This window comes from Macroventuria anomochaeta (assembly GCF_010093625.1).
Source record: "Macroventuria anomochaeta strain CBS 525.71 unplaced genomic scaffold BU25scaffold_10, whole genome shotgun sequence".
NCBI classification, from domain to species: Eukaryota; Fungi; Ascomycota; class Dothideomycetes; order Pleosporales; family Didymellaceae; genus Macroventuria; species Macroventuria anomochaeta.
In genome coordinates this window covers 293,202-319,449 of record NW_022985371.1, presented here as the reverse complement: position 1 = coordinate 319,449, position 26,248 = coordinate 293,202, and the positions used below count along the sequence as shown (strand labels likewise).

General features: G+C 54.7%; 10 protein-coding genes across 10 annotated transcripts; 4 read left to right on the top strand and 6 right to left on the bottom strand.

Annotated features, from left to right (window-relative positions):
- Positions 1 to 457: 457 nt before the first annotated feature.
- Positions 458 to 5,644, bottom strand: BU25DRAFT_389378 (UCH-domain-containing protein). Its single transcript, XM_033704514.1, has 2 exons — positions 1,469 to 5,644; positions 458 to 1,411 (listed from the first exon to the last, which is right to left on the bottom strand). The coding sequence occupies exons 1-2, from the start codon at positions 5,295 to 5,297 to the stop codon at positions 699 to 701; spliced, it is 4,542 nt and encodes a 1,513-aa protein (XP_033563501.1). The 5' UTR covers positions 5,298 to 5,644; the 3' UTR covers positions 458 to 698.
- Positions 5,645 to 6,108: 464 nt separating this feature from the next.
- On the bottom strand, positions 6,109 to 8,419 carry BU25DRAFT_364399 (uncharacterized protein). Its single transcript, XM_033703789.1, has 2 exons — positions 7,730 to 8,419; positions 6,109 to 7,680 (listed from the first exon to the last, which is right to left on the bottom strand). Exons 1-2 carry the CDS (start codon positions 7,932 to 7,934, stop codon positions 6,155 to 6,157), a joined length of 1,731 nt encoding a protein of 576 aa, XP_033563500.1. The 5' UTR covers positions 7,935 to 8,419; the 3' UTR covers positions 6,109 to 6,154.
- A 148-nt stretch (positions 8,420 to 8,567) lies between these two features.
- On the bottom strand, positions 8,568 to 10,201 carry BU25DRAFT_438831 (SGNH hydrolase). Its single transcript, XM_033709082.1, has 6 exons — positions 9,701 to 10,201; positions 9,545 to 9,644; positions 9,409 to 9,448; positions 9,282 to 9,360; positions 8,822 to 9,233; positions 8,568 to 8,765 (listed from the first exon to the last, which is right to left on the bottom strand). Exons 1-6 carry the CDS (start codon positions 9,701 to 9,703, stop codon positions 8,599 to 8,601), a joined length of 801 nt encoding a protein of 266 aa, XP_033563499.1. The 5' UTR covers positions 9,704 to 10,201; the 3' UTR covers positions 8,568 to 8,598.
- Positions 10,202 to 10,365: 164 nt separating this feature from the next.
- Positions 10,366 to 13,719, top strand: BU25DRAFT_409194 (uncharacterized protein). Its single transcript, XM_033706002.1, has 4 exons — positions 10,366 to 11,653; positions 11,700 to 11,919; positions 11,965 to 13,263; positions 13,315 to 13,719. Exons 1-4 carry the CDS (start codon positions 10,476 to 10,478, stop codon positions 13,384 to 13,386), a joined length of 2,769 nt encoding a protein of 922 aa, XP_033563498.1. The 5' UTR covers positions 10,366 to 10,475; the 3' UTR covers positions 13,387 to 13,719.
- Positions 13,720 to 14,200: 481 nt separating this feature from the next.
- On the bottom strand, positions 14,201 to 15,528 carry BU25DRAFT_409193 (uncharacterized protein). The gene has a single exon (XM_033706001.1). It carries the CDS (start codon positions 15,522 to 15,524, stop codon positions 14,319 to 14,321), a length of 1,206 nt encoding a protein of 401 aa, XP_033563497.1. The 5' UTR covers positions 15,525 to 15,528; the 3' UTR covers positions 14,201 to 14,318.
- Positions 15,529 to 15,683: 155 nt separating this feature from the next.
- BU25DRAFT_19397 (uncharacterized protein) lies at positions 15,684 to 16,939 on the top strand. The gene has a single exon (XM_033701030.1). It carries the CDS (start codon positions 15,742 to 15,744, stop codon positions 16,765 to 16,767), a length of 1,026 nt encoding a protein of 341 aa, XP_033563496.1. The 5' UTR covers positions 15,684 to 15,741; the 3' UTR covers positions 16,768 to 16,939.
- On the bottom strand, positions 16,846 to 18,909 carry BU25DRAFT_19388 (uncharacterized protein). The gene is made up of 3 exons (XM_033701029.1): positions 18,692 to 18,909; positions 17,317 to 18,574; positions 16,846 to 17,269 (listed from the first exon to the last, which is right to left on the bottom strand). The coding sequence occupies exons 2-3, from the start codon at positions 18,532 to 18,534 to the stop codon at positions 16,925 to 16,927; spliced, it is 1,563 nt and encodes a 520-aa protein (XP_033563495.1). The 5' UTR covers positions 18,535 to 18,574; positions 18,692 to 18,909; the 3' UTR covers positions 16,846 to 16,924.
- A 259-nt stretch (positions 18,910 to 19,168) lies between these two features.
- On the bottom strand, positions 19,169 to 20,422 carry BU25DRAFT_337470 (uncharacterized protein; the record flags this gene model as incomplete). Its single annotated transcript, XM_033702675.1, has 2 exons — positions 19,169 to 20,184; positions 20,218 to 20,422. 2 exons carry the CDS (start codon positions 20,420 to 20,422, stop codon positions 19,169 to 19,171), a joined length of 1,221 nt encoding a protein of 406 aa, XP_033563494.1.
- A 257-nt stretch (positions 20,423 to 20,679) lies between these two features.
- On the top strand, positions 20,680 to 23,363 carry BU25DRAFT_465454 (uncharacterized protein; the record flags this gene model as incomplete). The annotated part of the gene is made up of 2 exons (XM_033710656.1): positions 20,680 to 20,702; positions 20,767 to 23,363. The coding sequence occupies 2 exons, from the start codon at positions 20,680 to 20,682 to the stop codon at positions 23,276 to 23,278; spliced, it is 2,535 nt and encodes an 844-aa protein (XP_033563493.1). The 3' UTR covers positions 23,279 to 23,363.
- A 2,192-nt stretch (positions 23,364 to 25,555) lies between these two features.
- BU25DRAFT_456978 (uncharacterized protein) lies at positions 25,556 to 26,071 on the top strand (the record flags this gene model as incomplete). The annotated part of the gene is made up of 1 exon (XM_033710073.1): positions 25,556 to 26,071. The coding sequence occupies one exon, from the start codon at positions 25,556 to 25,558 to the stop codon at positions 26,069 to 26,071; it is 516 nt and encodes a 171-aa protein (XP_033563492.1).
- Positions 26,072 to 26,248: the final 177 nt, after the last annotated feature.

Genomic DNA, 26,248 nt, shown 5'->3' with positions numbered 1-26,248 from the left:
ACTTCCAATGATGTTGATCAGAGACCGAGCGGTACAGTATCGTCAATCTAGCAAGGCATGTAGAGATCCATAGCATGAGGCTAGGAATAAATTCGAAGTAATGTGGTGCCGCGAGACCTGCTCATCGGTCGAGATCGAGGCCGCCAGTGGGAAGTGAAGTGATATTCGCAAAGACAAAATCGAAGGCAGCTGATATTGCAGCGTCGAGCAAGGTAGAAGAAGGATTACGGGGACAGAGGAGGGTTGTAGAGATGAAGTTGGCATGAAGTCATATCGGGGAGGTTCTCTTGCCTTGAGATCGCAATCATCCTCGCATGACGAAACAGCGCACGACAAAACGGCAAGCGCTAAGTCTTGTGTGCAAACCTCATGATCCTAGACTTAGTAAACATAGCTAGCAATCGTTCGGGCTCCGACTGACGAGCTAAACTTTTGATTACATGCGCGTATACGCCTACCAATGCATCTCGAACGCCGCTTCCCATTTCCCATCTTCATCATTTACAGCCCGGTGTCCTTCCAGTCCTATCGTTCAATCGTCTAGTCTAATGCATAGCATGACAATGCGTGAAGAAATAACCCACCAGTCTCTCACACCTTTCCTTCCCTTTCTTAGAATGCATCAACGCGTAGCCAACGATAACTTCAAGAGTACCCCGCCTTCGTAGAATATCGTTCACAAACTGGCTGGGCGACCTCTAATCAGCCTCGACATGAATCTCCTTGACCTCCTCATCCTCAACTCCGGACATGGGTTGGAAGCGCAGAGGTGTCGAGGCGCTAGGTAGCGTATTTAATTCGTCGTCACCGAAGTCTTCCATCATACGCTCCGCGAGAGACTCGCCGTTATCTGAGCCCAAGGCTGGTGCATTTGAAGAAGCGTCGTCTGAGTCGTTCCCGCGAGTCGAGCCACCAAGAGCATCAAAGCTCCACTGCGGCTCGTCACGCATGTAGGCAGGGGCAAGCGGTCCGTACATCATACCACCTCCCTCAGTATCGATACCGCTGAAGCCTTCGTCCTCGTGGAATGTCTCGTCGTCGTAGTAGTATGGTGGACTAGGTCCGTCGAGAGTCTCGACTCCTGCTCCGTTCCTTGTTAGGCTCCCTTGAGGGGTTGCGGCTGCCGAAAGGGCTGAGCCATCCCCGCGCAGGACTCCGGCTCCCGCTCCTGCTGCGCCAGCTCTCGACGATCCATTGCGGGACGAGCCGCCGAGGCGCGAGCCGTTTCCCGCCGGTGAGCGAGATCGGTTCTCACCCTCAGAGTCTTCATCAGAGCCGGCTTCGATATCCTTCTGAACTATCTTCTGGAGTGACTCTGGGCCTAAAGGGGTACTAGAACGGCGACGATAGAACAATAGGTAAGCAGCCTTGGTGACAGCTTCCTGGCCTGAGGATTTCGTTACGGAGGAGTCTGTTCATTGTTAGCACTGATAATGAACCATGATAATGCGCAAGGACTGATGCATACCATTGTAGTTGTACCACTGCTTGTCGAAGAAGTTTTGAGCAGTGGCCGTGTAGTGACCGCCTCCTAGACCACCAAAGTGATTGTCGACCGCGAACAGATCGTATACAAGGCTCTTGTCCTCTGGGAATCCAACCTTGCCGCTGAGATCTAGACCTTCGACCGGGAAGTCAACCTTATCGTCAATCTTGTCCCTAAACGATCGGAAGCCACTGAAGCGCTTCAGGTGGATGATGAGGATATCGGGTACTGTCCAGATATCGAGGGTCTTGGTGGCTCGACGCATCTCTTTGCAGTTGCTGCAGTACCATGGGTTGTCCTCGGACAACGTCTCGCTCTTCGCCGTCTCTGTAAGACATTCGTCCAATGTGATCCCGCTCTTCTTACGAGCAATCCGCTTGGCTTTCTTTTCCTGAATCTCAGGGTCATCGAATGTCTCGATGGTCTTCAAAGCATCCATGCCACGAGAGTCTTCTGCATTGAGACCACCGAAGAGCGCATCGTAGGTTTCGGGGTTCCACTCCAGTACAATAGCTTCTCCCAGTCGGATCAGACCATCGTTCTCATCCTCAGGGTCGTCTGGGAAGATGGGCTGCTCTGGTACCCTAGCCTTCTTCTTCCAGTTCTTGTTAGTCTTGTGCATGCGTTCCAGCTTCCGCTCATGTTTCCTGGCCTTCTTGCTCTTCTTCTTGCCTCGACCGCCCCGCGGCTCAGAGGGCTCCATAGGCTCGATAGACGGCATCTCTTCGTCACTGCTGACGTTGGCTTGATCGATAGCAGCCTCGGTGTCGACATCAGTATCAGCAGTCGACTGAGGTGAATCTCCATCCTCCTCGCTCGACGACTCGCTGCCCGCACGGGAAGATGGCTCAGAGTCTGCTCGCTCAGAAGGCACCGGTATCCGCTTCGAGATGGGATCCAATGCCTTCTGATGGTCGATCGAGTTCCAGCCAGTCGGCACGAATTCGTTACCCTTGCGTGTGTACTTCATCTCAAAGAGCTGCCTGAACTCTGGATTGATGAAACTGTCAGCTTTGAGAACTTCTGGAACATCAACACGGCCTGCTGTTTCAGCAATAGGTGTCTCCGCATCCGTCATTGTGACCTCGACCATATCCTCTCCCTCGATGGAGCCGTCTTTGACACGTGGATCTCCGTTAGGCAGTACATCCTCTTCGGTTGTCAAAACAACGTCTGAGCCAGGACGAGACTGATCAGAAGAGTTGCCGCGAAGCTCCGTAAGAATAGAGCGGGTGGTAGACTGTGCGACCTTTGCAAGCACTTTGCGCAGTATCGCGTCGTAGTCCTTCGCCTCCTCGCGAGTCACAATAATGTGGAACGGCCACAGTGCCATCGCATATGACTGACTCCTGTACGAGGACGGGTTAGGCCCCCTGTGGAATACGGGGATCATAACTCTGTCATGAAGTGGTGATGCCGAATTGGGTATGTCTTCTTCAGAAGATTGAGACATGAAGCTCTTGTATTTGGCCTTCTTCTTAGGAGCAGGCCAGTTGCTGGGAGCATGCTCAAGTTCGTAGAAGTATATGTCGTCGCGAGATGTGATGTTGCATTCCGAAATTGTAGCGTTATCGTCCAAATGGCGATAGAACTTGTGGCTGTAGACTTCTGAAGCCATCAAGCGGTTAGCCTTCACGCCACCGAATCGCTTGCCAACGTACTCCTTCAGCGTCTTGATGGTAGCGTTCTTATCGATATCAACGTCGAGCTGCTGCAGTTTGCCGTACAGGGGCACGTAAGTGATCGTATGTGTCCAAGAATGCTCAATGGGTAGTTGCAAGGTCAACTGGCTGTACGGATCGAACGTGATGCTAACCTTGTCGCACTCTGGGCACACCATAGTGTTCTTGTAAAAACCGTTGAATAGATCTGTTGAAACGGAGTCGTTACGCGCGCGATAGTTAGATCGATAGATCTCGCCCAACTGCTTCATCGCCTCTGGATCACGGAACGTGTTGTCATCCGAATCTGGGTTTTCTTTGTAGGGCTTGGTAATGATGCGGTTGAGATCTTCGTGGAGCGCATCGATGAGCCAACTCAGAAACTCCTGCGAGTCTTGCTGCCCATAGCCACTGAACAGGCTGTTGGCTCTACCGAGAGTCTGCTTGAATTGCTTGGGCGAGAACGACGATGAAGCACTGACGCTGTAGATACTGTTGACCAGGTTCGCGTACACGCTCGCGATCTGTCCCTTGTAGCCAATAGGGTTGACTTTGTTGACTTCTTTCTCCCACTGATTGTTGAGGAAGTACAGACTGAGCTCTTCGACGCTGCGCAAACATTGAAGAGCCGAGTTCATGTAGCAAGTGTTGCCCAGATTCGTCAGTCCGACTTGGCCGCGGACCTTACCGCTGCGCGTCCTGCCTCGCGTAAGTGGGCCACCTGTAGGTGTGCTTCTGCCACTAGTGTTGCCGCTTTTCAGGCCTTCTCTGAGCTGTGCTGCAGTCTTGTACTTGGTCGTGACGGGAACAGTGTCCGAAAAGTACTCGCCTTTCTCGTCGGCCTCTTCAAGCACAATGACCTGGTCTTGTGTAAGGCCAGCAGCGTCGAGAGTCAGCGATGGATTGGACTCCTCGTTAGCCTTCTCGTCCTTTCCAGTCACCTGCTCGCGCTCGGTGCCGTTGGCTAAGCCTGTGAAGCTCGCAGTATCCATAATCAACGACATGTGCTGCGTCACTTCGCCAGCAACGGGAGATCCACCACGCGGTGAAGCATCCGGTGTCAACATGCCAGATGGTTGCGGCTGCGTCTTCGGCCGAGGTTCGCCTGAGGATGCGGTCGTGAGTATTCTCCACACACGAACCTTGTTGTTCAAGTCAATACCAGCCGCCTTCTTTGCAACGTCGAGAAATCTCTGGAAGTCGTCGCTCCTGCTAGCTACGATGCGCTGTGCAGGCTTGGCTTCTTCTGTTGGCGTCGCTGCAGCCTTGCGGACCTTGCGAACAGTAAGAATAGGCGGATTGAGCTCCCACAGCAGGTTTGTGCTGCTCTTGTCGGGCACGGTGTTCTGCACATAACGTCGAATAACAGGGCTGCCCTCCTTGAGCCCGTACCAACGAAGGACCAGCTCCCAGGCCTTTGCAGGCAGCACCTCGAGATTTTGATGCAGCATTAGTCCCTTGCACAGGGGTATAAAGTCTGCACCGCTCTGATCTACCAAAGGAGTCTTTAGAGCCTCCGTGTCCACGAGTCCTGAGTTATCCACTGGTCCGATTGGGCCTTGTGTTGCCTCCTTGCTGTACTCCTGCGGCCTATTCTTTCCCTCTGTAGTTCGAGCAAAAACTCGCTCCAGCCAAGCTTCAGACACGACGTAACCCTCCTGGCCCTCCTGGAGGTCAGAACCCGTCATAGCCATGACCGTAGCAACCTGTTCGTCGAGGCTGGGCACGTTGGCTGGGTCAGTCTCGGGGCTGCCGCTGTTGTTGGGCGCGTCTGCCATTTCCACCGACGTTGCTCGGGCACTGCGCTGCAAGGTGACAGCAGGGAGCGGCTTCGTGGGCCGTGGGCTCGACTGTCCGCTGCCCCGGCGAGAGCTGCTTGTGGCTGGGGCGTCGACATCCATATTGCCTGCCTCGTCCATATCTGAGTGCAGGCGCTTGGCAGGCGAGGAGGCTCGGTGGGTAGGGCACTGGCCTTGGTCTGAAGAACCCACGCGCGTGCGCTCCGAGGAGTCCGTCATGGGCCCGTCGGTGCTTTCGAGCGTGAGGTTTGCGTAGGCCTCACTGGGCGAGCTGGCGCCAGTGGCTATGTGCTCCCCCCGCACAGTGGGCGTGCTGTTCTCCTGCGAGGCTTCTTTGACCGCCTCCTTCATGTGGGGCGGCAGAAAGCGCGGCGGCGGTGATGTCGATGGGTGCGGGGATGTCCGAGAGGATGCCACAGGCGTGCCCTCATTCGAGGACGGCGATGTTTTGCGCTGCCCAGTCTGCGAGGTGTTTGTTTGCGCGGCGGTCACGGTCTTCCGTTTCTTGGTGGAGGCCGTTGTGAAGCTCTGAGGCCTGCCCGGAGCCTCTACAGCTCCAAGACAGACAAGGCGGGCAAAGGATAGTCGGTATGGTGTGCAACGCGTAACGGCGCCAGTGGAAGGCGAGCTGCTCACAGGGAAAGTGAGGCAGGAGGCGGTGTCTGCGTGGGGTAAGCGCAATCGGCGCGGAAAGGGCGTGCAGGGCTGTGTAGTTTGAAAAAGAAATCGCACTCCATTACAGCACTCCAGTTTGCCCGCCCGCAGGGGACAGATACACTAGCAGCCTCGCTTAGCACCGCAAGGCTGAGCACCCATGGAAGGCCTGTGGTAGTCTAGCCAAGGTCATGACGAGCCTCATCACTTGGTGTGACACTTGACATCTATGACACTTTGGGTGTATGCTGAAAGCTGCAGCTGAGTTGCATCGCGTTGCCGTTACGAAGAGCCTTGCACCAGTCGGCGTGTCACGGCAACGCATTTTCCACATACACCAGAGAGGTTTATAAGTGCGTTAGATGTGCTCTGCATGCATGAGGCATCCTACATATAGGTCAGTGAGGCTGCGTGTGTCTTGCTGGGTGGAACGAGAGCAGAAAGTAGTCAACGTCATGTCATTATTGTTGTTAGCGTCGAAGCGCTGCTATAGAATATTTGTGTAGTGCCTGCGTGGACCAACACGAGAGAATGCCGGCGACACAGCTCGACTTTCATTTCGATCCGCTCTTGAGCCATGCGAAAGCAGATGCACCGCCCACTGGATTGGCAGACCGCTGTTTTGTCACGGCTGGTCGATTCTCCTCTTTCTCGCCAAACACTGTGCGGCTAAAGGAGGGTGCAGGTGCGCGCGTTGCTTCGGCGTCATCCTTCCTCTTTCCGTCATCAAAGAAGCGCGACTGTCCGGTCCCGGCTGCGGTAGTTGAGGAGGAGAACGTACGTGAAGACGACCTTGAGGGTCTCAGCACCTTGATCTCGCGCCGCTGCTGACTGGATGGAGATGCAGTAGTTTTACCCACGTTTGCCCAATCCAGCGAGCCGCTGCTGGCTTTCTCGTTCGTATCACGTCGCCAACTGCTAAGCGTGGCAGGTAGTGGCCGGGTCACAGCGGTGGGACTCGACGGCTGCATGTCTTTGGACCCAGACCGATTGAACGTGGTCGATATGGGGTGCGGGCGCTGCTCGAGGCTCCTACGGCCGCTCGAATCGCCATCATCGGAACTGAGGACTGTTCCGGTGTCATGAAGCTTGTGTACAGCTGTGCTTTCAGGCTGAGCTGAGTCAATGAATTTCACTCTCGGTTCGACTGGTGTTGGCGGACCGACCACTGCGCTCTTTGATGTCGAACCTGGCTTGATGGTGTAGCGACTTCCATGCGAAGTAGACAGAGACTTGAAAGCGTTCTCATCTTCCGGTCGCACGAGCGGAATCTGGAGCTTGCAGCGATCGTCGTCGTATATCATCAATTGATTGGTAGAGAAGAGCACGTCGGCATTGTGAGCTCGAAGCAGGTCGCTACCAATGACAACCTGAATAGCCTTGGGCCTGGACTTGTCGTACTCATCCACTATAGTGAAGTCAACGGTGACTGAGGGAAGCTGAGGAGCGGGACTGTCAGACTGAGCGGACGCCGAGACGGGCACAGCTTCCGGTAGATAGACGGTCAACTTGATCTTCCTGGTGCCATCATCGTTCTGAGTGATTTGGTCCTGAAATCCCAGGTGATCGATGAGATGCAAATCTAGGAAGGATGTATGCGAGCCGGTACAAATAGCCGCATACAGTAGGGTATCATGCTTGAAATTAGTGTTGAGCCAGCAACGTATAATGGAAGGAACGGAGCCGAGTATGAACAGACCAGGTGCCAGCCCTGGAACTTCTACTAGTGTTGTGGGACCATAGCTTGTGAGGCTGTTGGCCCGTCCTGATGTGACCGAGTGAACAGACTGACCAGCTGAACTCTGTCTTCCGTCTGACTTGTGAGAGTAGCTGCGTTCACTTAAAGCGTGTCCGCCGAGACTACTACTAGAGCGGGGTAAGAGCTCCAGTGATGTTCGTGAGGTGTGCGCCCAGTGTCCGTGATTCGCCGTTTCGTCAAAGCGAACGCTGTTGGCGCGTGACGTCGTTCCTACTCGTCGAGGCTCATCGTCGGCGTCAAGTTGAAGGTTACCGATGAGGTTACTGGACTGGTCGTCATCGAAATTGGAAAAGTGTTCAGCCGTGGGCTGTTGTAGAGGAACTGACATTTGATCAATAGGACGTAAGGAGATTGAGAGCACGTAGCTCACCTTGCTGCGGAGTACCACCCAGTACGGAGGGAAATGGCGAAGATGTTCCCCAGACGTTCTTTAGGCGGGAATCATCATCTTGTTTTCGTTCCAAGCGGGTGACGCGATCTGACAACTCAGCTTGAGTTTGTTGCACTCGCAACATCTCGCTTTGAAACCGCCAGAAGTCGTCGCGAGGCTGGAACGCTACACTTTCCGGATCCATTCCCTCCAGGCTCTCATCCCTTGGTGGGGGTGTTCACTGCAGAGAGCCCTCTTTCCGTTGTTGCTCCCCTACCAGCTCGTTCCCCTCCCTATGGTCGACAGCTCCACCTTCTCCACCTCCCCTAAAGCTCATCCGATGTTATATATCCCTAGGTGTACCGTTGGTTGCGGTTCGAGGTGTTCCGTTGCAGTAGTTCGAATGGGAAAGCCGTATGTGAAGATGGCTTAGCAAATGTTGTGATTGCGTAGACTACAGGTATTCGCTGGCAGGTACTGCAAGCAGTGCAGAGTTCGTGTGCTGCAAACCACGTGTCGTGATTCTGGAATCAAACAAGACCACTAGGGACTCGAGAGGTGTCAAGTCTAGTTAGGCGCAATTGATTTGCGCCAGAGGGTCTAGATCGTTTCGACCAACACGTGCTGTGGGTGGTGCAAAATGAGCAGCCAAGAGGATCGAGGCAGTGTGGTATTGTAGCGAGTCTGTCGAGTGCTGTTTGGTGTTGTCTGTTTCTGAGGTTCGTTGGCAGGTACGCCATAGAGCTTAGCTCGTGGTGGGGCGGGGCTAAGGTTATCGCCGAAATCATGAACTTGATGCATCTTTGAAGCCAAACACACTCTATTTTGTCTAATCAATGCCGATCCAACTTCTAGATGAAATGAGTTGATCATTGCGATGGCTTCGATGCCTCCCAAGCTTGCCATGCCGCGGCATCATTCCATCCGGGCAAAATTGTTGGCAGCTTCTCTGCTACCTGATCCGGCCACAGTTCAGCAATGAGTTTTGTCACCTCTTGATACAGGATCTCGTAGCCTGCAGGATGGAAGTGAAGGCCTGGGTATTCATTCAGTATCGGCAGCATTCAAGGCTATCGGATCACACATGCTTACCATCGTACATCAACTCGACCAGGGCATCGTTTTGTGCTGTCTCCAGCGAACCTGGAAGAAGGTCGCCAACTTTCCATCCGCCAATCTGGAAATTCGTCTTTGCCATAAATGCCTTCCATAGATTGACAACGGGTAGGTTAAGCTTAGCACCTAGCCCGACGACTGCATCAGCATACTCTTTGGTGGTGGCTGCCGTTCTTGAGACTGAAGTGTATCCGCTCTCTTGATCTCGAGGCCACCAGAGATGCTCATTGATAGGCGGGGGAGCGATCAGAATTATGCGCGGGTTGTGGGCTACAATCTGCGGATGAGTGACGATTTTCTCCAGATTGGCCTTGTACTCGTCCAGAGGGATGTGCTGCTTGTTGGGAGCATTCGGAAGTGAGGCATCGTTGGCACCAAAAAAGACGGTCTGGAGTCGTCAGTCAAAATTGGACCGACTGCAGATAACTTATCGTACCAAGAAGCGGATCTTGGCCTGTTCTGGAGACGGAATGATACTGGGTAGTACGCTGAGTGCCTGGCGAGTGTTGTACCCGCTTCAAATGGTCAGTAATACGTCGACTCTCGAATTCTAAAAGACAGACCTGAAGCCGCGGTTGACTACGTCAAGTCGTCTTATGTAGTCTGGAGCAGTCAGCATGCAGGGTCCTGCGGATGAGCCTCAAGGTTGCCGGAGAAATTTGGGAACCGTGTGGATAATGCAGAAATGGCATCACATACCAGCCTGGAGCGCTGCAGAGAAGCCAAATCCTCTCTGTTGATCGAACGAGTCCTGGGTGATAGAATCACCAAACAAGAAGAACTGTTCATATACAGCGGGCTATAGGAAGCGTTAGATATGTCTTGCTGCAGTCCGACATAAGATCAGCCACTCACCATGTCGACTGAGTATCCGATACGACACAGAATCTCTGGGCGTCGTCAAAGGTATCACAAGGGTGTGCCGGCTTGGGAACTGTCAGATACACTCCGCCTGTCCGATCGAGTCTGCTCTTGATCTTTTTCGATATGCCCGGAGTAGAACGTAAGGAATTGACCCTGAGTATAGAATTCCTGGAAAACGCAGATGGACAAACTTCAGACGAACACGACGACGGTTTGTTACCTCCGGCTCATTTACTCCGGAGCTGTAGACGGCAAACGAGGTCTGGTAGTGGGGTGTACTCGATGAAGCTGAGCTGTCATTGGTCGTTCATTTCAAACGCGCCTTGCTGTCTTTGGAGTTAATCCCTGTCCTGGACCCTGAAACTGCTCTTCTTCACCGCGTGCTTCTGCTCGAAGTCACACGCGCTTACCGCTGAGACAATATGGCAATGCAAGCCTCGGCGCAGGTCACCGACAAAGATTTCTTCCTGCATTTCATGAACTATGTGTTGTCTGACGGGTCAGAAAGTTAAGGTCTACTATGTGCAACATGATAGCTCAGAGATAACGCGTCTTGATCGCCGTTTTGGAAACAGAACGGCAGCCGAGAAAGCTCCGCGGCCATAACTTGTGGATCAAGTGCCCAGCTTAAGGACCCTCCATGACACCGCCCTCCCCTTCAGATGACCTCGTAGCTGCCCCGAGACAGCGATATGTCTTTGAGCGCCCCCGTCATAACAAAAAGCCTCCTCTCCCCTGTTCCTTTGCACGTACGCCTTCGCCCATCATGCCCAAGTCCATGAGGTCCTACTATAGTGTCGAGGACTATTATGCCGTACATGCCGATGACGATGACGATGCCGCCGAGCAGCGCGAGCGCGACGACACAATCAGCAGCACCACACCCACGTCGCCGATAGCCCACCGCCCTCTGCGCCAGATGCGAGGCTCTGACACTGACCTCACCAGAAGCGGCGTGTCCGAGCGATCTGCGTTGCTGGGCCATGCACATAACTCAAGATCATACATGAGCGTGTCTGCGAGTATGCCGGGCACTCCTCGGCCGGGCACAAAGCGGCACAACAGCCAGCTCCCTGCAGGCACACGCATGAAGAGCAGGACGGGGTCCTCCAGTCACTCTTTCAGTCAGCGGTTGGTGAATGCTTTGGGCGAGCGCAGAGCGGGGCTGGACGAGAGCACACCTTCCGCCAAAACATCCCTCTGGCAGGATAACCGAGTCTGGTACGATCAGTTCACATCGACGGACTGGGTGCATGACAACATTGCCGACGCATATCGAGTGAAGGCACTTAGGAGCCGGAAAGACATCAGAGGACGTTTGGCAGCGTGGTTCGACGGTGCGCAGGGCTGGGTCCTGGTGGCCCTTATTGGTGTGCTCACTGCCATATGTGCCTATTTCGTCAACACTACTGAAAGCACCATCTTCGACTTGAAGCAGGGTTACTGTACCAAGAGATGGAACATGAGCCGTAAAATCTGTTGCGACGGAGCGTCGATATGCAAGGACTGGGTACACTGGTCGAAAGTGGTCCGCAGCGACAGACTTGATGTCGTGCACACGCAATTCGGCTTCTACGTCGTCTCTGTCGTTTTGCTGTCCATGGCATCTTGTCTGCTGACGCTCACGACCAAGACCGTGATCCCTTCAGCCATTTCTCTTTCTACGCTTGACGAGAACCTAGGAGCAGAAGTGCTGCGATACTCAGACGACAACGAAGACGAAGATCACAAGCATATCACGAGCCCTCAGACAAAGATCAACGAAGCCCAACTTCGACCACCCATGGTCTACTACTCTGCTGCTGGCAGCGGAGTCGCAGAAGTCAAGGTCATTTTGAGCGGTTTCGTGCTTCACGGATACCTCGGGTTACGCACGCTCATCATCAAGACCGTTGCCCTGATTCTTAGTGTGGCATCTGGCTTGAGCCTTGGTAAAGAAGGGCCGTAAGTGTTTGAGGCTACATGTTACGATCTTAGCTGACATGGATAGATACGTGCACGTAGCCACATGTATCGGGAACATTGCATGCCGTATCTTTTCCAAATACAGCAACAACGATGGCAAACGCAGGGAGATCTTGAGCGCTAGTGCTGCAAGTGGTGTAGCTGTCGCCTTTGGAGCTCCGATTGGTGGCGTGCTGTTCAGTCTGGAGGAAGTGAGCTACTACTTCCCCTCGAAAACACTGTTCAGGACGTTCTTCTGCTGCATTGTAAGTACCGAGTTCACGTATCACAACATCGACTAACATGAATAGGCTGCTGCATTATCGCTCAAGTTCTTGGATCCTTACGGCACCAAGAAGATTGTGCTGTTCGAAGTTCGCTACCACCTTGACTGGAAGTTCTTCGAGCTTGCCACGTTCGTCTTCACCGGCGCTGTTGGTGGTGTTCTAGGCGCTCTATTCATCAAGGCTTCGCGCATCTGGGCCCGGACATTCCGACGCATTCCAATAATCAAGAAGCACCCTCTCCTCGAGGTGTTCCTTGTAGCGCTTGTCACTGGTCTGATTAGTTTCTGGAACCGCTACACTAAGCTTCCGGTGACTGAGCTGCTGTTCGAGCTGGCCAGCCCTTGTGATACCTACACCGAATCTGGAGATGGCTTATGTCCGACAAAAGAACACATTCCCTCGGTGCTCTGGGTCCTGTTCCTTGCTTTCGTCATCAAGGCTGGCCTTACTGTAATCACCTTTGGTATCAAAGTACCTGCCGGTATCTACGTGCCTTCTATGGTCGTCGGTGGCTTGGCGGGACGCTTCATCGGTCACTCTGTCCAGCTCTTCGCTCTCCGCTTCTCGAACCTCGGTGTGTTTGGCGAATGCGTACCCGAGGGTCCACCTGGATCATGCGTGGTCCCAGGTGTGTATGCTCTCGTTGCCGCCGGTGCAACAATGACGGGTGTCACTCGATTGACGATTACGCTCGCCGTTATCCTCTTCGAATTGACTGGCAGTCTCGATCACGTCCTGCCCTTTTCGCTCGGCATCTTGGTCGCCAAATGGACTGCTGATGCCATCGAACCACTCAGCATCTACGATCTCCTTACCGATATGAACTCCTATCCCTTCCTTGATAATAAAGTCCGCCCGATCTTCACATCCGAGCTCGGTGACATCACACCACGTGTACGACTAGACCGCATCATCGACATCTCTGAAGAGTCCCTCATCCCAGCAACCGAACTACGTGTCATGCAGCAACTACTCCAGATGGCCGGCGAACTCGATGGCGGTGTACCCATCGTCAAACACGGTGTGTTGGTTGGCTTGATCCCCGCACCTGATCTGGAGTTTGCTCTTGACAAACTTGACAACGAAGAGAACACGCTCTGTTTGATGTCCCCGCAAGTCGACTGGGCAGCTGGGCGAGAACCTCAAGCATCGAGCGACGATGGTGAGAACCTTCAACACGACCCTAGTGACTTTACACCGTACATTGATCCTGCGCCCATCTCACTCGATGTTCACTCGCCGATGGATCTGGTATACGAGTGTTTTGTCAAGCTAGGATTGAGGTATATTTGCGTTCTCAGGGACGGCAAGTATGCTGGTTTGGTAAGTATTCTCCCGCTGTGTTTGCTCTGCTGTTACTGATAGTGTTCGCAGATACACAAGAAGACTTTCGTCAAATACATGAAAGAGCTCGAGTTGGAGGAGAAGAGGAATCATGAGATCTGAGACAGTGATCAGGTTGGCGGCTCTTTTGTTTACGTTTTACACTGTCACATGGGTTGGTTGCACATCCTCCAGCGGTCTTCTTTTTATTTCAGCAGGCATTTACATGATATCCATTACTCATATGCATCAGAGAGGCGTTTCTGACATGGTAGGAGGCAAGAACGGATGAGTTAGATGTCAGAACTATCACGGGAAGTTCAAATTGTTGACAGGCATGTTCACCAGTTTCATTCGTTTTCTCGTTGCAAGATTGTGGTCCAACAATCAAGCCTTCAGATTCCAAGTGAGCGATTAAAAAGGAACGACCTCAAATCCAAGACATCGAGTACTGCTAGCCCTCATCGTCTCTTCACGTGAGCCAACGACCGGGACTGCAGGCCAATCTTCGAAACCATCACCACGCAGAAAGTCCACGGAAAGTTGATGATCTCGTACATGATCTCGTACAGGTCGCATTGCTTTGGGAAGCACATCAAGCTCACCAAGAATTATGCCGAGGACTTGGTATGCACTCTAGACCGATCTATCTTCGTACCACAGGAGTGAAGAGGGGCATGTGAAAGAGGGAACAAGAACACTGAGGTAGACGAAGCCTTTTGCCCAGACAGCCGTTTTGCCGGTCCAGATCGACGTCATGGGTGACGAATAGATTGCGTCGTCACGTGAAGCTGTGGTTTCGCTCGATTTTGAGTCACTAACAGAGGCACTCTGAACAACAGCTCGAGATCCCTTTTGAGATTCACGATTACCTGTGCACGGTCGGAGATATCGAAGTGGGCTCGTTGCCAAGGCTTCGATCAAGAGAAGTCATGGAGGCAGTCGAGGTGTAGCCTTGCACCAATTCTCCATCAGGAGACTTGTGTGGACTCAGTGATAGGGTATCATATTCTGCCAACTTACTCCTCCCCCAGGTTCTACTCCTGCGCTTCCGCTCACTTCCCAGCCTTCGCCTTCGCTTCCGCAGCCTCCCTCTTCCTCTGCAAATACCTCTCCTTCGCACTGCTAATCTCACTCGCTGTCTTCTGACTCTTAGCTGCATGCTGCAGCTTCGCTTGTTCCTCTGCTTCTTCATCCGCTTTCCGCTTATTCGCGGACTCGATCTGCTCCGCAATCATGGCCGTCTGGCGCTCCCTCTGCACATGTTTGGCACCCTTTGGTTGGTATGTGAATGGACTTGCGGCGGGTTTATCTGATGTTGTGGAGGCGGAGGTGGAAGACTTTGGTTTTGCGACGATGTTCAGCCCGGCACTGAGGAGTTGTCGTTTATCCGCGATTTCGCCCGCGTCGTTCAGCGTGACATTCTTGCCTTGGAGACGCGCTTCCTCTGCTATCTCTCTGTCACTCTTCTCCCGCGCCACTTCCACCATTCCCCCCTTGGAAGCTGCGTCCGCAGCATATTTCATGGCCTCATCATGTCGTTTTTCTTGCTCCAAGAGCATCTGCTTGTGGAACCCTTGCATGCCAAACTTCTTCTTCTGTTCTTCTTCCTGCTCCAGCCTCAGCTTCTCCTCTTCCTCCGCTTTCCGCGCTTCTTCCTGCTGCGCTTTATACGCGCCCGTCACGAACTTATCCTTGTCCGCGAAGTCCTCCCCCTCAGCTTCCCGCTCGCGAGCAAGCAGCTTGTCGCGCGCGCGCAACTGGTCTTTTTTGCGCTGCTCCGATGCTTCGAAGAGCGCGTCTATATATTTGGGTTTCCGAGCTGCGCCGTCTTCTCTGGCGGCGGCTGCGATGGCGGCGTCGCGCGCGTGTAAAGCGTCGTATGCGCTGTCATAGTCGTAGATTGACGCATCTTGCTGAGCTGCTTCCAGGGCGCGTTGTTCGGCTTCTTTTGCGCTGGCGGAGTAGCCGATTGTGGTGGGGTCGTCTTCTTTGGCTTTTGCTTTCTTCGTTGGCGGGACGGGGGGCTGGCCTTTCTTCGGTTTTGTTGGGGCGGGTTGAGAGGGTGAGGAGGACGAGGCGAGGGTGGAGTCGAAGTTGAAGTCGCTAATTTCTTGCACGTTGGAGGAGGCGGCTGCTTTGCCTTTTGCATCATCTTCTGCATCTTCGCCGAACAGCGCTTTCTTCTTGTTGCCAAGCCCGGGCTTTGCGGGGCCGTTTGGTAGTTTGTTCTTCACATTGAAGCCGAATTTGAAGGACATGTTGCGCGGGGTGGAAGAGTGATGGTAGTGGAGATGGGCGCGAGTCGCATGTCGAGCCAAGGCTGTCCCGCGGACCAGTGAAATCATTGCTTGCTCCGCACACCCCCGCGCCTGCCATCACCTCCATGATTGCGGATAACTCCTCCAACTGTCTACCACCACGAATACGGTCGACCCCTCATGCACGACTGGATACTACTGCATCGTAGCCCTCACCATGGAGGACCAGGCTGACTCCGCCTCCAAGACGGACGCCTACACCACAGCCAAGTCGTCCAAATTCCACTTTAAATCCTCGTCCTCGCGCCGCAGACGACGTCATGACCGCGAAGACGACGACGACAAGGACAGACAACACCGCTCTTCAAAGCGCCACCGACCAGACGACGGACCCTCTACCAGACGCAGCCACCAGTCCTCCCAGCGCAAACACAAGCAAAGACATCGCTCAGACCGGCATCCCACATCCACCCTCGATGGAGAGTACTACGACCCAGACCACCGGTATCGTGAATCTTTGTTCGATGAGGTAGAATCGAACGACCAAGATGTTTTCCGTGAATCGCTCTTCGACGCGCTCGCCGACGACGAGGGCGCCGCCTACTGGGAAGGCGTCTACGGTCAACCAGTGAACATATATCCCACTGAGAAGCGCGGGCCAGATGGCAAGCTTGAGCGCATGACTGAGGATGAGTATGCAGACTTTGTGCGAACCAAAATGTGGGAGAGAAGCCATCAGCACATCGTCGAGGAGCGGGAGGCGCGAGAGCGGGCAAGACAGAAGAGGAAACAAGAACGCGCGAGCTATGACGAGGACGCGGAGAGGGAGGAGAGGGAGAGTGCGGGGATCAGGCGGCAGGTGGAAGACAGTCTGAGACGGGGCGAGGAGAGAAAGAGAGCTAAGGAGGCGGTGAAGAGTTGGGAGGTGTACAGCACGAAATGGGAGACCCTGAATGAGTCGGACAGCGCAGCAGAGGCCGAGGGAGCGGACGTCAGGGAGTTGATTCCGTGGCCGGTCTTATCTGGTAAGGCCAAGCATGTCGAGAAACAGGAGATTGAGCGCTTCTTGCGCGCCTCGCCGGCTTGGAAAGATGATGTGGATGCGCTGCTCAAGGCGGAGAGAGTGCGGTGGCATCCGGATAAGATGCAGCGAAGGTTTGGAAAGCGGATTGACGAGGAAACGATTAGGGATGTTACGGCGGTGTTTCAGGTCATTGACCAGATGTGGAACGCACGACGATGAAGCCCTGACAAGAGCCGCGATCTCGCAGCCACGATCTCGCAGCCTGGTTCCATTCGAGATGGTATGATAGCTCGAATGCACTCATCACCTCGCCTCTACATGAAGCTGCCCAACTTGTCGATCGTATGTCTCCACCTTCTCCACCATCCCCAAACCCTTAGTCTTCATCAAAAAAGCCACCAACAGCCTCCTCGTTTGCGATCGCCTCCTCCAACATGCGAATTGCAGCCTCCGTCCCCTCCCTCGTCTGCTCAAGCACCCTGCACTCCTCACGATCCCCACCATAACAAATCTTCCCCATCCTCTCGCACTCCCTCGCATGCCCCAGAACAATCTGCCAGGCAATCAGCTTCTCGCTATCGGGAACGACGAGTGCGCGCGCGGGAAGAATGCGGTCGACGAGGATGTTGCGCCAGCGCACGGTTTCGACCGTCTCGCACCCAGAGGCTTTGAGGTCACGGATGAGCGCGAGGAGGATTTCTTGGGCCGTTGTGAGATTGTCCTGCTGTCGTTAGCTGTGTGATGGATGCATGGGGGTGGGGAGGGTACTTCGGGGAAGTCTTCAGTCTCCAAGCGCGTCAGGATGTCGTTGAGCAGAACGACGCGGGTGTGAGCGCGCTGTCGTGCTGCTTCGTGAATCTCGAACTTGGGGTGCTTCTCGTCGCAGGCCTCGCAATTGCATGTCAGACCCCAAGCAGACAGCTCTTCCTTCCGGTCTTCGGCGTTCTTGTAGTAGTTGTTGTCTGCGAAGGCGGAAAGTGTCAGCTCTTCACCCACGGCTATGTCGCGGGTGACGTGCACGTTTATGCGATCAAGGTTCGGGTCGTAGCTGGCGAAGCAGTTGGGTACACACGAGTGACGGATGTGTGCTCGCTCGATGAAGAGACCGGTGACCGGCGTGCCTTTGGGCAGGTCTGCTCGCTGTGCAACGGGAAGGTCGGTCATGGAACAACGATTTGCGTGCCAGCGCGCGGCTACACGCCAGACGTTCATGGCGTTCTCGAGCTTCGGTTTCATTTCATCGAGAGTTGCCTGCTCCTCCTTCGTCCGAATCGCTTCTGACTTGAACATGATGTTCTGCAGATCCATAGCGAGTCTGTCTGTGAGGAATCGCAGGTTCTGAAGCTGCTCGGACGTCTCTGGGGCAGCTGGCCTGAGGTTCCAGATGCGCTCCTGCTCGGACTTGGGGAGATTGTGGTAAGCTGGCATCAGGTCGTGCAACTGATCGCCTGGAGCTGGGAGTGTGAACAGCGGGCGCTCGGAGATTATGCGTGTGCCTTGCTCGATCTTCTTGAAGGCAAAGAGACCTTGGTCGTTGTCGTCGTCGTCCTCGTTTTCGCCAGCGCTGGGCAGCTCGCGAAGCTCGTAATGCGCCAAGACTGGGACTTCGACGAAGGGCTGTGATAGTGCGCGACCGAATTTGAACTGGGGAAGTGACTCGGTAGCGATTGTGTCTGTGTCTGATAGCGGGGATGGTGCGCGAAGATCGATGGACTTATCCGCCTCAGCCTCGCTGGTGCTGTCGACCTCGGTGACACCATCGGTAGTGGTTGATGTTGCATTATCAGCTGTCGCGTCTTTGCTCTTCTTCGATCGGCGTCTCTTGTCTCTATTCCTATTCCTCCTCGCCTTCGCGCCTTGTTCACCTGGCGCGCTCTTTTCGCCTGTATCGCGGTGGTCGCCTCCGTTTAGAGTTAGTCCGTCGAGGTTGGCCTCAGCCGCTGCTTGCTCCGACGCAGCTGGGACAGATGAGGGCTTTGGCGGCATGGCGGGGGCTGGAGGGATGGTCGTCGAGAGCAGACTGAGACTGAGACTGATATCAGTACATGGAGCTAGTAAACCTGAGGGTACCATCGTACTACAATATTACCATCCGTGTGGGGACAAGAGTGGAGGTGGGGAAGGGGCAGAGTCCAAAACTTACTTGACACAATGGGACAGACGACAGTTTGGCTTGAGCGAGGTGAAGGAAGACCGTCCGAACGCTTCGTGCAAGGAGGGTGACCAAGCAAATGCATGCAGCACAAGCTATGGATCTCGAAAGGTAGAAACCAGCACGCAATTAGACCTGCCGGCAAATTCGTTGCTTGTGTCATGGCGATGTATAGTCGCTTCCTTATTTTTATCCACACGCATTGCGAACATATACGGGAACAGTCAAAGACGTGAGCATGCCTAAATCGTATGTGAGGAGGGGAGAAAGCCGTGAAGACCAAAAAAACAGAGCGCTGGAGTGTACAGGAGCGTAAGATGGAACGGCGCTGTTCAAACGACTGACGTCACGTGGTTGAGAAACAAAGGAAGGTAGCAAATGGAGCCGTGGGTACCTGCCACCGATTACCTCATGATAGCAGAAGCTCGGCGAGCCTTCAGCCAGAGCAGTCTTTGAACTATTCAAGTGTTACCAACCATACCGATTGCCAGCCTCTTTCTTGTTCCTGTGACTCGTCGCAAAGTGTTCCTCGAGCGCGTCCTTTTGCGTGCTCGCCACATTGACCAAGCTCCGCAGACTGTTCTTTCCCGTACCCGATATCGACTTGAGCGGGTTATGCTGCACTTGTTCACCCTGCTGCCGCAGTTGCTCGTTGTGCGCATACTCCGTGTCTGTGTTGAACTCAACGATCCGTGCGGAAGAGAAGTCAGGTCCATTTCGTCCCTGCTTTCCAAACAGCTGCCGCCGCTCGGCCTCCGACAGATTGAGCTCTGACGCGATGTTGGTGAGTTCGTTGTGCGCTGCTGGTGTTGGTGCGTATTGTGCAGGGCGATGTGCAGAGGGTGCGCCGAAAGCTTCGTCCGGACCCGGGGCATCGTCCTCCTCTTCCTCTTCATCGAAACCATACATTATCGGCTGGTATGCGCCGCTTGGAGTTTCCTTTGAAGGCGCTTCTGCTTCTTGTGAGACGCCGAACAGCGAGACCTTCGGTTTCCGCGGTGGCACAGCGTCCATGAGTGGCGCAGACGCAGGCTTGCTGTCCGCAGCCGGTGGTGCGGCTGGACGAGGAGCCACGGGCTTCTTCTTCTTGCCCTTGCCAACTGACATTGGCACGAATCTGGGGGCGGCTGGCTTGAGAGCCGGTGCACTCTCTGCTGTCTCTGGTACGGGAGCAGGCAATTCTGGCTTTGGCCACGTCTTCTGCTCTGCCTTGGGCGTTGGCAGGTTCAGCATGGCTCTGAAATCTTCCTTCTGCATCGGCTCCCTCTTGATGACATTGCCGTTCTCGTCGTACTCCTCGAGTTCCAGCTTGGGTTCTCTCTTGAAGGCAGGCTCCGCGCCCGTCCTCAGGTTGACACCAGCGCCCAGTCCTTTCCCAAGGCCTCTGCTTCCCGGCGTCGCGCTTGTTGCAGGTGCTTTGACGTTTGCCTTCTTAGGCGCGGGCAGCATCGAGTTGAAGCCACCGAAGCCACCGCCTCCACCGCCTCCACCGCCTCCACCGCCTCCACCGCCTCCACCCGTACGCGCTTTCTTTGCTGGTGGGGCCTCGGACTCGATATCATCCTCGGCGGTAGTAGTTGGCGATGCGCCGGGCAGATTGAGCCTGATGCGCCCTGGGTTCGAACGGTCGACGACCTTGTGGAATGTTTTGGGCGCCGGCTTTGGCGCAGGCGCGGGCGCCTCGCCGTCGGACTCGGAGTCTGAGTAGGCGATTAGGTTCATGGCGGGGGCCGGTTGTGGAAGTGTCGCGTGCGATCGCGAAAGACGAAGCGTGCGGGCGCGAAGGACCGAGTGCGCGATGACATGCACCGCGGATGATCGCCGTTGCCAGTCCAAGTGCGTGAAACAGGCCAGGGTCCATGAACCCCACGCTTCAACCCTGCAACCGCAAGATACCCCCTTCAGCTGGCCTGGAGAAACCAAACTGCCTTCGAGCGCCATGACATGACCCGACAACACCCGACAAGACTGTAGCAGCCATGTCCCTCCTCCAGAATGAAGAGTAAGCCGCACCGTCGCCCCCTCTCCCCCCCTCCCCCCGCGCACACCGCCGCTAACGGCCGCAGCTTCGTCTTGTACCAGCTGCGCACCGCCTACCTCTCGTCGATCAAGGACGGCGTCGGCGAGCGGCTGATCAACGTCAACTCCAGCGTCCTCAACCAGGTCGGCTTCCGTGCGGCTGGCTGGGCCCCGAACCCCGCAGACATCAAGCGCACCTACTCCCCGCCCATCCCCACGGCCATCACCTCCGAGTACTTCCAGGCACCGCGCTCGGCTGGCCTGAAGGCGCCCGAGGGCTTCGGCGACGATGAGGAAGACGGCGGCATGGTCACGGGCGGCGGCGGTAGCAACGACACCGTGGGCCCGACGCTGACTGCGAAGCGGCGGCGCAGGAAGGAGCTGCTCGAGGAGGACGACAGCAGCGACCTGAGCGACGAGAGCGACGAAGACGAGGCCAGCGACCGGCCGGCAAACCAGATCAAGTTCACAAAGATGCCGCTGCGCACCCGCTCTGGCTCCTCGCCCGTACGCGGCTCGGCGTTGCGCAACGAGCTGGCTGATGGCGCAGACCAGCCCTCGGTCACCGTCACCTCGCCGTCACGGCCACCAGACCAGCTGCTGCCAAGGGGCTCGCTTGGAACGGTCGAAATGGTCAAAGGTCGCGCGCGCAGGGATACCATCACCAGCAGCGAGATGTCCTCCGAGAACGAGTTCGACCACTCGGGCTTCCAGAAGAGGCGGGTGAAGCATGTGCGCAAGGCGGCAAGCTCACATCAGCTGCTGTCCAAGCGCATACAAGAAGACGACGGAGAGGCTGATGGGCGTCTGGAGGCCCTGCACGAGGGCAACGAGTCTGACAGCTCCCTTAACTCCGAGTTCTCAGGGTCCGCAGACAGCGGCTCTCTCATGGGCAACGGTGGTCATCCGCTAGACTCGTCACCCTCGGCACATCTCCGCGGTATGCCGGCATTGCCGCCCTTCAACAATCAGTCCCCGAAGAGGAGGAGGGAAGCGCTCCAACCGACCCTCCAAGCGCTGCCCCCACCCAGACCCATCAGCTTCATCCTCCCTGTGAGCGCCTTGACGCAAGCACTCCAAGCCAAGTCGTCGAAACCGTCGAACCCCCTGCAACGCTTCGCTGTGTGGAATGCTGCCAGCGAGGCTCAGTCAAACCCCCTGTACTTGAAGCTCTACTGTCCGTGGTCTGCAAAGCCACTGACGCCCATTGAGCTTCTCCTCAGAAAGCTCAACGACAAAGGCGAAGCCATCACGGTAGCGGAGGCGATCGGTTATGCACTGCATCGCTACCAAGAAGAGAAGATCGAGCCGCCGCTGGCGCCCGAGAAGTGCAACGTCAATTGCTGGGTGATGCGCATGTGGGACGACGATGAGGTTGATGACGAGTTTCCCCCATTGACCAGAAACAAGCCGTTGAAGGACTTTGCCTCCAACAACGCTCGTGGCATGCGTCCCCGAGCACGAGACAAGCCCTGGGACGAGTTTGCTCTGGTCGAAGCTTCGCAGCGAGAAGTTGCTGAGAACGAGAAGATCACGCCCATCTACAGCGCCGAAGCGGCTGCCGCAGTCACTTCACAAAATGATACCTCCGAGAGCAAGGAAGAGCCGGAAGTCAAGCAGCCCGTCAAGCCGATGCCTAGCCGCGCCAAGAGCTTCCGAAACCCCATCACCGGACCTTCTTTTGCACCAAAGGCGACCCGAAAAGACACGAGTACCCTTGCAGATGCTCCTACCACCTCCTCATCACACGCTGCAAGCCGTATCGGTGCATCCAAAACAGTCAATGTCCACTTCACCGACGAAAACTTCAACACAAGGCACATCCCTGTGCCGTGTACAACGGACACCTATATTGACGAGATCTTCGACAAAGTGTGCTACGACTTGCATCTAGACAAGGCACTGTACTTGCTCAAAGTCAGCCAATCGACCACGGTCGCGCCCCTCGACCGCACAGTCGAGGCTCTCGGGAAGCATGCAGACGTCGATTTGCTGCGCCGACGATTCGTATCTGATGGTATCATGGGCCTCTCTGGTAGCCCTGGCTCTTCTTCTCCCAACGCACCGCTCATCATCAGCACAGGCGGCGCGCCAAAGAAAACCAAAAAGGGCGACAGAGTACACGCTGCCGTTTCCGGACCACAGCTCATCCACCCTCTTGCAAGGAATGTCGACGCCTCAGCGCTCGCGCTGACATCGACGGGATACTACCGCCGCTACGCCGTGCTTCGTAAGCAGCCCATGTCATTCGCATCATCTACATCCCGCATCATTGCCCTCGACAACGAGTACATCCACATCATGCCCGGCGAGTCAGGGCGACGCGCTGGTGCCGTCGGCGGGGTCGTTGAAGGGCAAGGCAAGACCACAACAGTGCACTTCAGCAGTGTAGTCGGCACAAAGGTGAGTAAAAAGCACCCGAAGACCGTTAGGCTGCTGGTGTATAGAGAGAAGGAGACGAAGAGGTACGACTTCGAGGCAGCGAGTGTGGAGGAGGCAGCAGACATTGTCAAGGAGATCAAGAAGGGCGTCGAACGGTTCCAAGAGGGTATTGTGTAGAGTACTTGCCCTGAGGAGCAGTCGCATCTGGAGCCCTTGTGGCCGGACCTGACTCGATGGAGTGAATGATCTGGGGATGACGTTGACAGTGTTTGCGAGTAAGGGCACGGTATCAACCTCATTCCGCCCACCCTACGAACAAGCTGAGTTTTGCTCTCGTTGAACGGAAGATGCCGGCGGATACGATATCGCAGCTCTGCTCTTGCAAGTACATTGACTCGGAGGCCATGGCCAGGACAAAGGGTCACCCTTTCTCTTCACTGGCCGTTCTACGAAGCGAGCGGAACACACCTTCGCTGCTATTTGGTGTGGGAACAGGATACTCTGTGACGGACAGTCACTGGCACTGCGAACTCTTCAAAGGACTTGAGCGATAGTGACGTCCCTCAGATTACCGAGAAGGATTCACATGAACGCTCCAGATTTTTGGGACGGCGATCAAACCCAGCTCCCACACTTCCGAACGACCATCCTAAGAACACATTGAGCCACTGGATAGATATTAAACCTGCTTCACCTTCATCTATCCTGCCTCGCGCGCTGTCTTTGCTGTGTCTGTCTAACCCCGTCAATTCCCTCCCGAATACCTCCACCATCCAAGATGAAAAAAAGCAATGAGAAATTTGATCCCAACGTGCTGGGAACCGTACCCAACTCCCCCGGCTCGCTCACCACCTCCGAAGCAGAGCGTCACCTCCGCCTCAAGGTCGACCCCTACCCCGTCATCGGGCTTAACACGATCATGGGAAACCTCGGCGGTCTTATAGCTACATGGAGCCATCTGCCTGGTGATGCGCTCCAGTACAGGATTGCGAGTGGTCTGAACTTGGCTTCGCTGAGTTCCATACTTTTGCCTCTCTTACTGTTAGGACTGTAGATGCAGCGAGACAATAGTTGGAGGGATTCAAGGTCGATCCAGGCGGACGAAGGGCTGAGTGAGTTACGTGCAAGCGAGATGCAGGATCTGGAGTACAACCATTCGTCGTTACGCTGGAGAACATGAGTTGAGGTTACTGGCAAAAATATATGAGCTGTCTGTCCTGCCTTTCTCGTATCATTCCTAGCATTGACACCACTTGTAGGTAGTTAGTTGTGTCCTGCAGGTTCCACTGAGTCTTGCTGTACGCAGTTTCGAACACGCCGCGCTCTCTCGCTTGAAAGGGTAGCAGTGTAGTGGAAACAGGCGGTGCGATCACATATCGTGCACCCCAAAACAAAGGTGGTGATAGGGTTCAAGGTGAAGGCAGACGGCTGTTGATTGATTGATTGATTGATTGATTGATTGATTGATTGATTGATTTATTTAACGTCCTATGTGAGTCTGAGACTATGGAGGATGAGTGGAGCAGTAGCTCCACTGGTAATGCAAAGTTGTAGATACAGGAGGTTGGGTTCAGTCAGAGTACAAGGGATGGTGAGGGCTCAGGCCCAGAGCAACAAGCTAAATGCAATAAAGCAAAGCAAAATCAAGCAAATAAAGAGAGCTTACCACACTCCATTGGTGTTGTGGCATTACTATGTCAGGTCTTTTGTCTCATGCTGGGTTCATCTAGTGGCATCCTGAGGTTGATGGTGGTGAGGCCTCTGTGTGGCCTTGTAGGTGTCACACTCCTTGTTGTCTGCAGTGTGGGCTCCTTTGCAGTTCACACAGACTGGCACTGTATGCACACATGACTTGCCCTTGGCTCCACAGGTATTGCACTTGTTGTCACGACTGCCATTCATGAGCCGGGCCTTGAGAGGCCCTGTCAGGCCTCGGATGGCCTCGGCAGTTTTCAGCTTGGGCCATCAGGCCTCGTGCTCGCTTAGCAAGCGCACTCCCCTCATAATATTGCTGTCGTGTCCGAAGCCTTGCCTCCTTAGAGGATTGCATTGGTTCTATCCTGAGGTTGCCACCCTATTTTTACAATACAATCCTCTACCCACAACTATCAGCGTATAGACCAGATGGTGACTACACAAACGTCAGGAGAACCCCTCCCAGATAGGGACCCCCTACCCATGGCAGGAAACCAGACGACTGGAGCAGACACGCCTGTAGTACCAACTGAGGCACACAAGGCAGTACAGGAAGCTACGACTCCAAACAACCCCTTATCCTTGGACAAACAGATCCAAGAGGCTGAACATCAGTTGGAGATCACTTGTAAGATCAAACAATTGGAGAAACTCCAAGCCCAACAATGAGCGTTAGAGGCCGGCCTGCCCGATCCATACCAACCCGTCCCAAGCCCTGATACGACCCTGCTACCCAGTACAGCCAGTGTCACTGCAACCATGGGCCCGCCTAGGCTACCTCGTCCAGACCCACCCCCAAGGTTTGAGGGCTGGAACAGGGCACAGTTGAATGATTGGATCTGGGGGTGTGAACGGTTCTTCACCCCTGAGAATGGCCTCACTACTGGCCTAGCGCAAACTACGTTTGCCAGCGGCTATTTGGGAGTACACCAGATAGACCGATGGGAGAGAGCCATCCGAGCATCGTCTACCGACCCAACTAGGTGGGACCAGAACCGCACATGGGCAGATCTGAAGGCCACTATGTTGGAATCCTTGGGTACATACTGGGAGAGAGTCACAAAGACAAGAGAATGCGTGCGAAACGCAAAACAACGCGGCCACACTCCCTCTGAATTGCTAGACTATCTGAAGACGCAATGGGAAGAGATCAACCCTGACATGGCATTGGATGACAATGACAAGGGGCACATCAATGACTTCTACATTGCACTGGACTACAAGATCAGAGCAAGGCTCGAGCTTGCCCCAGTACGATGGTTGAGTCTGGTTTGATTGATTGATTGATTGATTGATTGGTTTAACGTCCTATCTGAGTCTAAGACTATGGAAGACGGGAGGAGCAGTAGCTCCTCTGGTAATGCAAAGATTTAGTTACATGAGAGTGAGGTCAATGGAGGTACAAGGGATGGTGAGGGCTCAGGCCCAGAGCAAAGATGCTGGAAACAGAAG